Source organism: Ursus americanus, chromosome 7, assembly GCF_024610735.1.
Source record: "Ursus americanus isolate L20-20 chromosome 7, mUrsAme1.1.p, whole genome shotgun sequence".
In the NCBI taxonomy this organism is placed as follows: Eukaryota; Metazoa; Chordata; class Mammalia; order Carnivora; family Ursidae; genus Ursus; species Ursus americanus.
The window spans coordinates 56100711-56117065 of NC_142133.1; the positions used below are offsets into that span (position 1 = coordinate 56100711).

The 16355-nt window shown below is 43.0% G+C and overlaps 1 protein-coding gene and 1 pseudogene across 2 annotated transcripts in view; one reads left to right on the forward strand and one right to left on the reverse strand.

The window, feature by feature from the left end:
• Positions 1-16355, forward strand: part of HNRNPLL (heterogeneous nuclear ribonucleoprotein L like) — a 67862-nt gene that overhangs the window by 18295 nt on the left and 33212 nt on the right. Inside the window, exon 4 of one of the 2 annotated variants that reach the window (XM_045809044.2) lies at positions 3635-3734. Coding sequence is in view for 1 of the 2 variants with exons in the window: in XM_045809042.2 (XP_045664998.1) it covers positions 13922-14113 (192 nt within the window). In the remaining variant the exon portion in view is untranslated. Of the gene's footprint in view, positions 1-3634; positions 3735-13921; positions 14114-16355 lie in introns of those variants that run through there. The other variant, XM_045809042.2, reaches the window with a different exon arrangement.
• Positions 6638-13923, reverse strand: LOC148109702 (uncharacterized; annotated as a pseudogene).

The following is a 16355-nucleotide window of genomic DNA, read 5'->3' on the forward strand; positions in this document are numbered from 1 at the left end:
CTGGGTTCCTTACAGGAAAGAAGAGTTCTAATACAAAGGGGAGAAACCAGACTGTTAAAAACAAGAGATGCCCTTTAAAGGTTCAATGACTACTGATGGATTAGAATCTTGTCCTTACGTGCTAATCAACATGGTCCCTAAAAAGATTGCAACATTCAATATAAAACACTCTAAACTTTTGGAATGAACGTGGACCTGATTTGTTCTGCATAATTTTTTTTTTAAGATTCCTTTTAAGTAATCTCTACACCCAATGTGGGGCTCGAACTCACAACTCCAAGATCAAGAGCTGCGTGCTCCACTGGCTGAGCCAGCCAGGTGCCCCTGTTCTACATAATTTTAAGTAGATTTTAATTTGGTGTGATAAAGTACCAGCAGAAATGATACTATTACAGTCTCACTCTTTAGACTCCACAACTACCAGCTTAAAAATCTGGTAGCTGTGAACATGGCGACTATGGCAGAGGATAAGAGTGGAGGAATAATTTCAGAGTAGGGGATGTACCCCCATTGGCTTGTCAGTGTCCAGTCTGCTCCAACCTAGCATTCATCTCAATTCCCCCTTGTATTATCAAAAGTTCTAAATCCAATTTATTGGAATTTTTCTTCCACTAGAAAAGAATTTACATTTTATTTATAAAAGTCAACTTTTCTGAGACACTTGTTTTATAAAGTGAGGAATACCTATGGAATATAAAATTGGGAACAAATGGGGTACTTTTTTTGGTAAACCAGATGTAGTTGGAATACATGCCTACCTACAAGGCTTCAATAACTTTCCTTCATAAAACCTTCACCAATTAATTTGGGAGATGTGAATGAGTTTCTTACATGTGCTTAGGCACAAATGTGCTCAGTTCCTGTGGTGGTCCAGTCTCCTGGTGGAAGGCTCTTGTTCAAAATCTGTTTGAAGGAGGTGCCCACCCTGTTGCTAGGACCTGCCATGTAAATTCTGCTTTTCTGCTGCTTCATCCTGTGAGGCACTTGGTAGGCGTGATTTGCTCCACCCACCCAGCAATTAAGACAATGACCCATCCCACTCCGTCCTTTCTTACCTGGGTCTCAAAACAGCACTCTATGTGCCTAGTCCAACAAAGTATCATGAGAAAGTTTCAGCTTCTGATTCTAACACTTCTTTTTGCAAGGACCTAACAAGTTCACAGGACCCAGTGTGTCGGGGTGGAGTAGAAGTGGAGTGGTGAGAAGCCATGCTTTCTAGCTCTGCTCTCTCAGATTCTTGCTCCCAATCTTCTCTTCCTTTCTTTCTCAGTCTCCAAATTCCCCAAGTTTCCGAATATAACTCACTAAGTCAAGAGTCAAACACCTCTGTGTTTGTTTACAGATTCAAATATATGCTCCAGAACAGGAGAAGGTGTGTGTCAATCACTCACATACCCTTCTCTGCCAAGGCTTAGGTCCACCGGATCACCTCCCTCTCAGACAGATTGCTTTTCAGAACAATGCTATTGAGACGTTCAAAAATCGTTTTTAATCGTCTGTACTAATGGAGCAAGGAACAGAATGGCTATATAAATGTTGACAATGGTTTTATTCTTTCCCAATCTTACAGTATTAGAGTAGCCTACACTTTGTCCTATATTATCTACTCGCCCTATTACTCAGCATATGTTCATAAGTCAGTTTCTATTTCTTGTGCTCCCATCCATTATATAAGAAAAGGAGCACTGTAAAGTATTCTGCAAATGTTAGATGCTGTAAGCCCTAATAATTTTCTTTATAACATTGGGTATTGCCAAAGTATTTCAGTAACTTTCCCATTGAAGCTAAACATAACATTAAATTCTTACTCAAATCATAGGGATCAGTGATGAAATAATTCTGAATTCATTTTCTTTCTTGTACAAAGTTTCTTCTGAAATCAGTGGCAACTCTGAATGTGGGCTAGCTCCAGGAAGCATTCTGCAGAATGAGAATCATGTCCACTATTAATGAGTCATTGTGTCCTTCTTCCCCATCCGAATCATATATCAATTTGGCTTCCTTAAAAATGATTTGGCAATCGTCTAAAGTTTCTTTTGATGATATGACTGTACTGGGAAGGTAAAAATTATCTCTTGCCTTTTGTAATGACACGGATAGAGCTAGAGAGTATAATGCTAAGAGAAATAAGCCAATCAGAAAAAGACAAATACCAGGGCGCCTGGGTGGCTCAGTCGTTAAGCGTCTGCCTTCGGCTCAGGGCATGATCCCGGCGTTATGGGATTGAGCCCCGCATCGGGCTCCTCCACTGTGAGCCTGCTTCTTCCTTTCCCACTCCACCTGCTTGTGTTCCCTCTCTCTCTGGCTGTCTCTCTCTGTCAAATAAATAAATAAAAGCTTAAAAAAAAAAAGAAAAAGACAAATACCATACAATTTCACTGATATGTGGAATTTAAGAAACAAAACAAATGAGCAAAGGGGGGGAAAAGAGAGATAAACCAAGAAACAGACTTTTAACTATAGAGAATAAACTGATGGTTATCAGAGGGGACAGGGGTGGGGCATGGATGAAATAGGTGATCGGGTTTAAAGAGTGCACTTGTCGTGATAAGCCCTGGGTGATGTATGGAATTGTTGAATCATATCATACAGCTGAAACTGATATAACACTGTATATTAACTAACTGGAATTAAAATAAAAACTGAAAAAAATAACAACTAAAAAGGAAATTATCTCTAATAATGAAATGTATAATCATTTTTAAAGATTAAAACTCTTTAGAAGAGTTGGTGAATCATAACAGTACTCAATTTTATTTCAACCCTCTCAATGTTTTTATTGCAAAAATATTTTTTAAAGGTTCATTTATTTTAGAGAGAGAGAGCGAGATAGAGAGGACAGGGGGAGGGGCAGAGGGGGAGAGAGAGAGAGAGAGAGAACCTCAAGCAGGCGTGGAGCCTGACACAGGGCTTGATCTTATCACAACCCTGACATCAGGACCTGAGTTGAAATCAAGAGTCCGGCACTTCACTGACTGAGCCATCCAGGCACCCCAGGGTGTTATCATTTGAATGACTCTTAAACTTTGTATACGTACCTTATGAACATTAACTTTGGCAAAATACATAAATTATCAGTTTATCAAAGAGAATTAAAATTTGCCTTTAACCACAGTTTCTAATGCTGTAATTTTGTAAGTGAGAAGTAACGGTGCTGAGAGGGGATTACATCTGACAGCTTTAGCTTTTTGAATATACGGTGATATCTGAGGAACAAAGGATATCTCTTTACCTTCATTTATGTTTGCTACTATTTTCTGAAGTCTCCCGTGAGTGGGGGGGGGGGTGTAATCACGTGTTTTAGCCTTCATTAAGATAGAAGCACTGACATAGACACAGAGAGGGTCATGACAGTGTCTTATTCATCTTCCTATCCTTAGTTCCTACCCCTGGTGCCTATCCTCGCTGTACACTATACACTTACGTGCACTATCGAGATTTGTTAGATGGACAGACGGGGCAGAAGTAGTCAGTGGAAGTGACTAGCTGAATGTGACTGACTTTACTGGGGCAGAGGACAGCACAGAAAGTATTGCGTTCCCATAAAACCATTAGCACTCTTGTGGCATTTGAGTCTCAGTTATCGTCGTACTTAATGATTTATATTGTTGCTCCTGCTATCACATTCTTCTAGGAATATCTGCTAAAGTGGGTGGTAGAAGCCAAGATATTGAAGATCTAGGGACAAGCCATGTGCCTCTTTCTCTCAGCCAGGATGAAAAAAACACTCTCTGGTAAGATAATACTCGTTTTTGTTTAATTTAACCGGGATGTAAAGGCACTAACACATTAATGAATTGATTGATGAATTTTTTAGTAACTAGGGAATACGTGTATATGGCACAAAATTGAAAAGTAGAAAAGAATATGTCAAGTCTTCTTTCAAGCTGTGGTTTCCAGCAATCCTGTTTCCCTCCCTGGAGGGTCTGACAGATATGTTAGGTATAGGCTAGAAACTGCCATTACCAAGAGATCCCAAAATAAGGCATACAAGCAAAATGGAAGTTTGCCTTTTCTTGTGTAACAGTCTGTAAGTACGTGATTCAGGCTGGGGAGTGGCTCTGCTTGGTAAAAATCACCCAGGGACCTAGGGCCTTCAATTTTGTTGCTCTGCCATCTTTTAGGGTCCTGCACGGATGGTGGAAGTCCCACCTCTCTACTCCAGCATGTGAAAGGGAAAGAGAGAACATGGAGGGCAAATGATTTCTTTTTAAGCAATGATGTAGCAGTTCCACCATCCTTTTTGCTCCTATTCCATTGGCAAGAACTTTGTCACATGGCCACACCTAGCTGCAAGGGGGGCCGGCAATGTAGTTTTTAGCCGGGTGGCTGTAAGACCAACTGAAAATGCAGAAGAGAATTGGTGTTGTGGCTGTGGGTGTCTAGAAGTAGGAATTTGGCACCGGGGGGCTCAGTCGGGTGAGCGTCCAACTCTTGGTTTCGGCTCAGGTTGTGATCTCAGGGTTGTGGCATCCAGCCCTACACGGGGCTCCAAGCTTGGTGTGGAGTCCGCTTGGGATTCTCTCCCTCTGCCCCTCCCCCTGCTCATGTGCTCTCTCCCTCTCTTTCTAAAATAAATACAATCTCAAAAAAAAAACCCAGTATGAATCAATTCTTTCGCAATGTGGCAATGATGTCAACTGGATTGTGAATCATTGACTCTGTCTCAGTATTGAATTGTGATGTCCGGCATGTTACAACTAGATCCTTTCAAAATACAGGCCTGATGCTTCAACCCATTTCATTTCTAGATCATGCCTTTTTTTTTTTTTTAAAGTAGGCTCTGTGTCCCATATGGGGCTTGAACTCATGACCCTGAGATCAAGAGTCACATGCTCTACTGACTGAGCCAGTCAGGCACTCCAAGATCATTTATCTTCTTTAACCCATTCTTCTCTTTCTTTTATTTGAATCTCAAAGGCAGAGTTTGGTAATCTGGAGGTGATTGGCAAAACATCCTTCTCCACAACAACACTCGGCAGACTTAATCTTTTAAAGTTGTGAAGTGGGTGAAATTTATCTTTGGTGATCTTAGTTCTTCACCCTCCTTCCCTGGGCAGACAATAGCCATGGTGCTATTAACCATTCAGAACCCCACACCATAGGGCACACAGGGCTGCTCCCCATGTAAGGCTATGGCTGCAAAATTCTCTTCTTTTCTCACCCAACAAATATGTCCTTAGTGTTCCACTTCCAGCTGGTTGATAAGGCTGTGAAGCTGGGGGCAGAGAAGGGATTTAAGGAGTGGCTGAAATGTTGCTGCTTATGAAAAGAACTCAATTTGACTAGGTAGAACTATTGTCTCCCCTAGTTTAAAAGGACTAGAGTTTGTCTTACTGTCTATAGGACCAAAAAAAAACCTGTTTAAATTGCAGATGTACACATTGGTATTCATGAAGAAACAATTCCAAATATCGTTTTTGTAAATTTCCACTTCTTTTCTGCAGAAAAGCATTGCACACTATAGAAACAATCAAGCAGATGAACTTTCTCTCTTCTCCCTTCCTATGGCCATTTTGATGTCATTGGCAGAAAAGCTGAAGCCATTTTAAATCTTTTTCTTTTCTTTTCTTTTTTAGAGAGATAAAGTGTACACGTGCACAGGGGAGTAGAGGCAGGGCAGGGGGAGAGGGAGAGAGAATCTTAAGCAAGCTCCATGCCCAGCACGGAGCCTGATGCCAGACTCCATGTCATGACCCTGAGACCATGACCTGACCTGAAATCAAGGGTTGGACTCTTAACCAACTGAGCCACCCAGGTGCCCCACTACTATCTTTTCTTTTTCTTTCTTTCTTTCTTTCTTTCTTTCTTTCTTTCTTTCTTTCTTTCTCTTTCTTTCTCTCTCTCTCTCTCTCTCTCTCTTTCTCTCTTTCTCTCTTTCTCTCTTTCTTTCTTTCTTTCTTTCTTTCTTTCTTGATTTTATTTATTTATTTGACAGAGATAGAGACAGCCAGCGAGAGAGGGAACACAAGCCGGGGGAGTGGGAGAGGAAGAAGCAGGCTCATAGCGGAGGAGCCTGATGTGGGGCTCGATCCCATAACGCCGGGATCATGCCCTGAGCCGAAGGCAGACGCTTAACCACTGTGCCACCCAGGCGCCCCTCTTTTTTTTTTTTTTTTTTAAAGATTTTATTTATTTGACAGAGAGAGACAGCCAGCGAGAGAGGGAACACAAGCAGGGCGAGTGGGAGAGGAAGAAGCAGGCTCCCAGCGGAGGAGCCCGATGTGGGGCTAGATCCCAGGACTCTGGGATCACACCCTGAGCCGAAGGCAGACGCTTAATGACTGAGCCACCCAGGCGCCCCCCACTACTATCTTTTCTCACTGTAAATCTTCATTATAAGAGTTGACATGGTGATATGTAAGTTGAATATAGCTATCTTCTCGCTTTTTTTTTTTTTTAAGATTTTATTTATTTATTCGAAAGAGATAGAGACAGCCAGAGAGAGAGGGAACACAAGCAGGGGGAGTGGGAGAGGAAGAACCAGGGTCACAGTGGAGGAGCCCGATGTGGGGCTCCATCCCATAATGCTGGGATCACGCCCTGAGCCGAAGGCAGACGCTTAACGGCCGTGCCACCCAGGTGCCCCTCGCTTTCTTTTTTCTTTTTTTTTAAGATTTTATTTATTTATGTGACAGAGAGACAGCCAGTGAGAGAGGGAACACAGCAGGGGGAGTGGGAGAGGAAGAAGCAGGCTCCCAGTGGAGGAGCCCGACGTGGGACTCGATCCCCGCACGCCAGGATCACGCCCTCAGCCGAAGGCAGACGCTTTAACGACTGCGCTACCCAGGCGCCCCTCGCTTTCTTTTTTTTAAGATTTATTTACTTATTTTTAGAGAGTGAGCAGGGAGGGGGCAAAGGGAGAGGGAGAGAGAATCTCAAGCAGACTCCATGCTGAGCACAGAGCCTGATGTGGGGCTTGATTCCACGACCCTGAGATCATGACCTGAGACGAAGTCAAGAGTCAAACGCTCAACGAACTGAGCCACGCAGGCGCCCCAGGCTATCTTTAGTTCTCTACATTTGTTGCAAGAATAGTTAACATTAAAAAAAAAAATTCTGCTACTAATAAAAGATTCCAAAAAGAGCACATGTATTGGCCAATACTTAACAAAGACTCAAGAACGGTTAGATTTATTCAAAGAGTGCAATGCTCCCCCATCACAGCACAGGTAGAAAATATTAGTACTTGTATGACACACTGATGGAAGCTGGGGCCAACTGGCCTAGAGGCTCTGCCTGCACCTGGCCTTACCTAACTGTCCCAAGGGTTGAAGGGAATCATTGCCTTGGCACACTCCATTCATTGGGCAGCCTGGTTGGAGAAGACTTATCTAAAATGCTGGTATTCAAAATGTAGTTTTCACATCAGCATCACCTGGGGGCTCGTTAGAAATGCAAAACTGGGGGCGCCTGGATGGCTCAGTCAGTTAAGCATCCGACTCTTGATTTTGGCTCAGGTCATGATCTCAGAGTAGTGAGATCAAGCTTTGTGTTGGGCTCCACACTGGGTGTGGAAGCTGCTCAAGATTCTCTCTTTCCCTCTCCCTCTGCCCCACCCCCACAACTTGCTTGCTCTCTCTAAAAAAAAGAGAAAGAAAGAGAATCTTTCCATCAATACTCCGAATTATGCTTTAAGTATTTTAATACTTCTAGCTTAAACTTATTGGAATGAATTCTGTTCTCTGCAACTGAACTTTGACTGATACAGTCAGCTCTGTTTTCAGGACCCTGCATGTATTCACTGATTTATTTAGCAAATATTTATTGCGGGTCTTCTCTGAACAGATGTTTATATATATTATATATCTATATATAATTAAAAATTATATTCCTAGGAAGGTAGTTCCATCCAAATAGGGCCAAAAAATTAAAAGTTCCAATTCCAATCTAATCAGCATAAATAATAGTTCACACATCCTCATTGGTATACTGGAAAGAAGATGGGAATTTAGAGACAAAATAGTAGTTTTTCTGAACGTTGCCAAATGGAGACAGTAAGGAGTTGCCCTGTCTACCTCTTAAAGCTTCTGTGAAAATCATATAAAGCAGTGTATGTGAAACTGCTTGGTAGATAGTAAAGTTCTATGCAGTGCTGGTTATTTATTTATAATTAGTAATAATAGTAAATTTATCCTACAAACTTTGGATGCTTATGATAGCACCTTGAAAGAATACTATTTTTGTTTGCCTCTCTCTCAGTTCAGTGCAAATTCTGATGTTCACATAATGGCATTCTTACAGATAAATCAGAGACTGACTACTTTGTGAAAGGAATTTTCACTTTTGAAAAATATTCACAATAGGAAATCTTTCAATAGATGTGTGTCATTTAATACAATTGGTTGATTGACAAATTTAAATTATACACATTTTGGTACATCCAGTGTACAAAATGAGCTTAGTTGGTTGAAAAATGTAATTACATCTTTTAAGTGATCTCATTTCAAGTATGGGTGAGGAGCAAATCAAATTATAGAGCAATCTTTGAGATACATACGTAGACATAACTTGCAAAGCTTACATGTTTTATGTGCTTATTTTTCTTGAGTTATGAGAAAGAGGAGCTTAATTCAGACCAACAGATGTCTGGTCAGTGGCTACTATGTACAATGTTGTAGGTGATGAAGAGACAAAGCTGAATGAGATAGTCATTCTTGAGGCTACAGTCCAGTCCAGCATGTCCAAAGCAGCAGCCACTTGTACGTGTGGCTATTGCTCACTTAAAATGTGACTAGTGTGACTTGGAGACGGAATATTGCATTTTCTTTAATTTTAACTAATTTAAATGTAAATAGCCACATGTGACGAGCGGCCACTGCATTGGATGGCACAGGTCTAGCCAAACTCAATAGCTGACTTGTGGTTAGGATGCATGGGCAAAACATTTTTCTTGTCTTAAAATAAAGGTGGTCTGTTGATCTTCTGGTCTTAGGGGTGGCGGAGGGGAAAGTGCCACAATGGTTTGGGAATGTACATTGTATCAAGGGAAACAATTACACGATTCTGTTAAAAATCCATTCCATTTGATTGAAATGTCCCCTAACACATTCAGAATGCAAAGACATTAATAGGCCAAAGAAAACTAAAGATAGGAAAGGTTAAAAAAAAAAAAAAAGGAGGCCTAAAAAACCTAGTTTATGTGTTATCTTAGTATTCCTTGTCATTTTTATAGTGGTCCCAGCATCAAAGATCAGGAAAGAAGAATGGGTGAATTAGTAACTTGCTTACCAAGGAAACTTCCTTGATAGGGTGAAGTGGGGTATTTCCAAGAAATTTTTATTTTTCTCAAATTAAAAAAGACAGAAAAGAAGAACTGAGAGCTCATACTTAACAACAAAAGGTATTAAGTACTACTGATCACTCCCAATTATTTCACGTTCTACACAATTGGGAATGATCAGCACTTAGTACCGTTTTGTTAAGTGTGCGTTAATTTTGTTTTGCTATATTTTCATATGTAAGGTGAATTTACTTTGATAAATTCTATTTACTCTCACCTGGGGATAGAAATGCTATGATTTTACTCTTTTTGCTTATTAAAATCATTTTTAAAGATGTCTAAATCACTCTCAACTCACAGGAGTTAGAGAGAAGTGGAAATAATTTAAGTATTATTTCTAAGACTAAGTGGCTATCACTGATACTAAGAATCTGAATTTTACCTGTCATTATTTGGTAGATGAGCTAGTCCTTTAAGGTAAATCTATTTTATTTTTGCTGATTTATCACAAATTGTTATTATTTTTTAAAGAGGCCAAACATGGTGGCATTTCTAGCCCCAAAGCAGATGTGTATGATGATAGCGCTTGAAAGAGAATACCGCTGTGGTTACACTTGACTACACAGAGAGCTAATAGTGCTCGGGGCACTTCCTACGGGGTGCATCCTCTTGCATCCTCTTGGAACCGTGGCTTCTTTTCACCCTAACAAACCCAATGTAGATCAAATTAAAGGGGCTAGCTTGGGGACAGCCATAGTGCCCTTTCTTGGGGGATCCCTATCAAACGTGGAAGTGGTATCATCACAAATATACTTTGGATTTGACAAAGTTTCATAGGAACTAATTGATTTGTCTCTGAATGGACTTTGATCGTGTTAAACAGGTCTTAATTAAAATATACTTCCACGGTTCCAATCCTTTGGAAATGTGGCTCACAGGTATGGTGTGCATCAGGGTTTTATTTATCTGGTTTTGCAAGAGCTGAGGCAGGAAACAAAGTTTTGTGTTTTCAGTGATATAGCCGCAATACTGGAAATTGGGTTTGGGAATGAAAAGTTCGTAATTTGTATCTCCAGTTGTTCAAATTACATATCCATCAGAAAATAGAGATACTTCTCTTGTGATTTCTGAGCCTTTTCTATAGAAATTAAATTTAAAAATGAACACGAAACAGCTTAATTTGTAATTTCTTATGGAAGCTAATTAAATGTCCTTATACCAATGAAAATGGTGAAAACTATAATCTATTCACCCCTTTCTAGAATTATAGTTGCATAAGCCCTGGTAGAAATTAGCGAATAAATTGGTATCATGATAAGTGGCTATAAGATCTGTGTTTGTGGCAGTAAAAATAATTAAATCATTCTTCTGGATGAAGAGTATTGGCTCTGGAATCAGACAGCTTGGATTCTAATTTTGACTCTCTGGTTTACAGTCCCTTAACCCTTCCTGGATTGTTTAATTGTACAATGGGCATAGTGACAATATTGCCTGTTAGAGGGCTTCTGTCAGAATTTGCTGACATGACCCATATAGTGGTTAGCCCAGTGCCTGGCACACTGTGAATGGCTGTTATTATTACATGTATATTACATGTGTCTTGTTTCCTCAACCTGACTGCGAGCTTTGAGAAGGCAGGGACCATCTCTTATATAGTTTTCTGGTCCCTTCATCACCTAGCACACTATCTTATAATTACAGAGTCCGCGCTCAGATTTAAAACTAAAGGGCAACTCAGGATTAGATTATAAAGGACCTTGAGTATAGTTTCCCTAGGGCTGCTCTGGACCTGTCTCCCACTCTAGTAGAACCCCTGAATCCACTTTGAGTTGTGGTGATGGTAGTTCATGCCCATTTCTTACCCTAATCAAGAGCAGCCAATCCAAGCAAGCATTCAGACAATCAGCCAAAGGCCTGAGGCTGTATGCAGTGCAACAGAAATTCCAGATGGTCGTGGCATTTAGGAGCTGTTTCTGCGTTTCTTAGGCATTTCTGGCTACTGGGTGGTGTATAATATCTTTATCTCATCTAAGTTAAATCATGCAGAATATAATTTATGCCCTCCTTCTTTAGCTCTTCTCACGGTAGAGTGTTGAGCTGGCTAGCATTTTCCTTATCAAAGGACTTATTGTCACTGAACAACTTATCAGCAAGAAGCTCACAGATAACCCGTGGTCAATGTACTGATCTATGTCCTTTAAACATGCTTTCTATATTTTACTTCTTCAGTTTTTTTTATCGAACAGTTTGATTGAGCTACTTCCAAAAAGAACTAAGTTTCATGCTCATACTTAGTATGAAACTAAGTTTCATATCTTTTTTTAAAAGATTTTATTTATTTATTCGACAGAGATAGAGAAGGCCAGCGAGAGAGGGAACACAAGCAGGGGGAGTGGGAGAGGAAGAAGCAGGCTCATAGCGGAGGAGTCTGGTGTGGGGCTCGATCCCGGAACACCGGGATCACGCCCTGAGCCGAAGGCAGACGCTTAACCGCTGTGCCACCCAGGCGCCCCTCATATTTTGATAAATAGAATTTAAGTTTGAATTCTATTTATCAAAGTTACCTACCTTCTGTTAGTAAACACTGAGTAGAGCAGCAAGGCTCCGCAAGGCTGGGGTTCCTTGTGGATTAGTGTGAGAATCGCATTTTAACCTGGTACAATCTAGGAGTTGGAGGTAGGCTTTTACAATTTAATATTTTCACCATCACTATAAAATATTTGGAAAGTTTGGATAAGGCCTTCCTTCTGCCTCTTCTCATTCTTCCCAATGTTCTGCCAGCAATATTTCCTCATGTAGCTGGCACTGCAGCTCCCTCTTTGATAGTTCTTTTGTCCACTTCCATCCTATCTTAATTTAAAAAATAAAATTCTAAAATTTTTTTTAGTTCTATTTTGTCAGTGTACAGTTGCAGCTGCACACAAATTTGATTATAAGCTCTACGGTGCTGTGAAAAGCTGGCAATTTTTCCCCCAAAATGACAGGCAGTGTAAATTACAAAGTACAAAATAGGGTACGGTAAAGCACTGCCAGCAATAAATAAAAATGGCTTTTTTGGAAGAAATCACTTTGGAAATGAGGGAGAATGAGGCGGGAGGAGGAAACAGTCCGCAGAGTTAGGAACGGAAAGAGCCACATTTAGAGGAGCGTCTGAGGGATAAGGACAATGGAAACACTTAAGGGACTCTTGATCCTAGGCAATCCTCCAAGGGTTAAGTCACAGAGGGCAGTTAGGTTGGGTTAGGCTTGCTAGTTTCTCTCTTGAAAGATACTGGACCTCTATTTCCCAAAGACCACTTCTTCAGCATTGTGGAGTACCTAACTTGCGCTAGGGATCTGCACAGGAACTGGATTTGCAAAGGTGAAAAAGAGCACAGTTCGTCTTCAAGCGCTTCTAGTCTTTAAAACAAAACACCCTAAGAGGTTAAGTATAAAGGGCCCTGCTGGAAAAAGAGAAAGCAACTAGAAGCTTGGAAGAGTCCTCAGGGCTCCACGGAGGAAGTCAGTTGCGGTCCGAAGGACAAACAATTTTGTTAGGCTTTTTTATCTTTCAAAAATAAATGATAATGTGAAATAGATCATCCCGAAAGGAAAGGGTTGGGATGAAGGATGACATATTTTACACACACCAGTCCCCTGTCAGGAAAGAGGGGTCTAGATGACAAATGAGTGCTAACTGATCAAACTGACATTCACCCGCGTGCGGCGTCTTCTTCAGACTTGCACCTTGCTCAATGTAAATCTTGACTGCAGTTCTCGAAGATCGTTAGGGGCGGGGAGAAAGTGCACCCACTTTCATCAGATTTTGCACACAACACAGGGAGAAGGCTACTTTCATGGTTCCAAACCCTTTTCTCCCCTCAGCCCCTGTACTTTTAAGGGCTGTGCGAGGTCTATCTGCAGGGATTTTAGAGGTTTTCCTCATGCTCTTTTGAAGAGAAGTAATAAAAGCATTTAAATTAGCGGGAGGGCGGTTAACACCCGCAACCCTGGCTCCACGGCGAACCTCATCGCCCGCTTGGGGTTCACTCCGCGCCTGGCTTCGGCTGAGTCCAACAGTGCTAACGGCCGCCGGGCAGCAACGGTTCCCGGGCAGCGCGCGGCGAGCGTTGGGCGCTCGGGACTCGCAGGCCAGCGGCGAGTTCACACGGCGCAGGGAGGGGGGCGAGGCCGAGCCGTGGGCGGCTCTTGACGAACAGTCCTTCTGGCCAATTGGAAGCCTGGTCGACTTTTCCCCCTGCCAATAGGGAGCAGGACCCAAGCTGAGGGGCGCTTCCCGCGGGCTGCGGCTGGATTCGATCCTGCGCGGCTGAGGCTAAGGCGGGGGCGGAGGCTCGGCCTGGGCGGCGGGGAGCGGATTAGGGGAGGAGGGAAGACCGGAAGCCACGGTCGCGTCCCCATCCTTAGATTCGCTCCCCCGGGCTGGGAGCGGAGACGGAGGAGGAGGGAGAGGCTGAATGTTGGCTCCGTAATAAAGGGGAGCGGCCGCTCCGGAGCCTCCTCCCGGGGTGCCCCCCTCATCCCGCCCGGTCTCTGCACCCACTCGGCTCCCGGACGCCCGGCCCCCGAGGCCGGCCCGGCAGCGCAGACCTTTGCTGAAGAGACTCGGCTAGTGGCGGGGACTGGCCGGCGGCGTCCGAGGCCCGCGCCCCGCCGCCACCCCCACCCGCTTGTCCGCCGGTCCCTCCGGCCGCCGCCATGTCCTCCTCCTCCTCCTCTCCCAGGGAGACATACGAGGAGGACCGCGAATACGAGAGCCAGGCCAAGCGCCTCAAGACCGAGGAGGGGGAGATCGACTACTCGGCCGAGGAAGGCGAGAACCGCCGGGAAGCGACGCCCCGGGGCGGGGGCGATGGCGGCGGCGGCGGCGGCCGGAGCTTCTCACAGCCGGTAACAAAGCGCGGCGCCCCGTCCCCTGTGCCTGGCGGTTCCCCGGGAAGCAGGGCCTGGCGGCGGGGACTCGGCCCTGGGGCCCTCCGCGCGCCCAGTTTCCCTCTGCTGCTGCGCTGACCCTGTCGGGAAGCGCCGGCTCCTCTCTTTAGGGCTTTTATTCTTTGCCTTACCTGTTATCCGCATCCCGACCGCGAACCCGGCTCTGGCCTGGCTGCAGGCCCCGCGTGCGAGTCGTCTGCGGGCCCTGAACTTGGGGAGGGTAGCCGGGCGGGGGAGGCGGGGCGGCGTTGTTTCCGCTCCGGGGGGGCTTTGGTGCGCGATTAGCTCTTTGTTAGTTTAACTCCTCCGGCGGCTGGCCGGCGTCGGGACGACCCTCTTTCTCCCTTCTGCCCCTGTGCCGGCGGCGTCCGCGCGCCCGTCTCGGTCACAGGATGGTTGCGTGGGTTCCGCCGGGGTCTCTTTCCACCTGGGTCCTGAGCAGAGCCGTAACCCAATGACAAATTGCACTCTGGCGCTCACAGCCTAGTTCCCCTGAAGGTTTCATTTAAAAATTTTTACTTTTGGCAGGCATGGCGTGCATGCTTTGCCACCCGGTTTTATGATTATTGCTCAGTACTGATTTTAGCTCTTCGATCCAAAAAAAAAAAAAATGTTGGTAGGTGTTAACAGCACCCATATTTTCAAGTAAAACAAATCTTAAATCTTAAAGTCACCTGAGTTCTTCATTGACCGTTTATTCCAGATTTGCCCCATGAAAGGAGGAACTGAACTCGGAACTGCATTAAACACACATTCCTGCATTCTTGTTGCTCTTATCAGAAATGTTAGCGGGCGGCAGAAGGAATGTGAAAATCGTCTTACCCACAGCAAGTAGTAGTAACTCAGCTTGAGTTGCACGGAGACTCTAAGGAAACAAAGCAAGCAAAAGTTTTTGCCCTTTTTTGGTGCACTTAAGATGTCTCAATGGCTTAAATGTCCTTTAAACATTTATCACATCTTAATAGTGATTTTTTGAAAGGAAGCTTTACCTGAAGTTTAAGAAATTGTACACATATATTCTACTTAGACTGTTTTTCACTTTTTATAAGAGGCAAATTATAAGCCTTATAGCTGTTGTTTGAATTTTTATGTAAAAATTCTGGTCAGTAGTCCCCAGTGTTAAGAGTTTCCAAATATGAAACAGTGACACATAGGTTTCAACACATTAGGAAAAAGGCACTTTTTCTTCCTCTAAATAAATGTTTCCTTATGGCTAGATACGGCTTTTGATTTTTGTGCCTAGGTATTTCGAATATTCAAAATGTAGCTTCAACATGTGAATAAAAGAAATGCATGCTTAAAGTTTCAGTTCAAAGCCAATTCCACTGTGGAATTTGGAAGCAGGAATATTGTAACATATTTTAGATGGAGCCGATGGATCAGTGTATTTCTTTTGCCAAAAGTCTTGAGTTTTGTGTGGTAGCATGAAATGTCTTCCCTTAAGTGTCTTGAAAAGATACTTCAATCTTTTTATAAAATTTTTTTCTTTGAAAAATAGATTAGACATTAAGACAATAGTATTATTTTGGATGTGGGCAAGAAAATAATATATAATTAATATATCCAAAGTGGATTGTATCTGGCAGTGGAAATAGCACTGGGCAGGGCTTGGGGAGAGACAAGTCTTACCTAGCACACAATCTGTAATGCCTTTGGGAAAGTCCGTTAACTACTACTCTTGAGTTCGCTTAATCTGTAAAATATAAAAGTTGAACCTTTCCGTACCTAGAGTTGTAGTTCAGTGATTAATGTAACGCAGTTTTTAAATTACCCAGGCAGAAACTAATGTATGCAGATTGAGTTATAAATTCTAATTTTCGTTTATCTTACTGTTGTTCTGTTTCTTTTTTTTCTTTTTGTTTTTTTTTTAAAGATTTTATTTATTTATTTGACAGAGGGAGAGGCAGCGAGAGAGGGAACACAAGCAGGGGGAGTGAGAGGGGAAGAAGCAGGCTTCCCGCTGAGCAGGGAGTTGGACGGCTTGGTCCCAGAATGCCGGGATCATGACCTGAGTGGAAGGCAGAAGCTTAACGACTGCGCCACGGAGGCGTGTTGTTCTGTGTCTTAGGAGAGAGGGAATTGCTTTTATTTAACTGTAGAACCAATACTGCACTGTCAAATCTAATGAAGGTTTATTTTTCCTGTTTTTAAACCTTTTTATTCTTGTAAATTTTGGTACTATTTTGAAATTATTGCAACT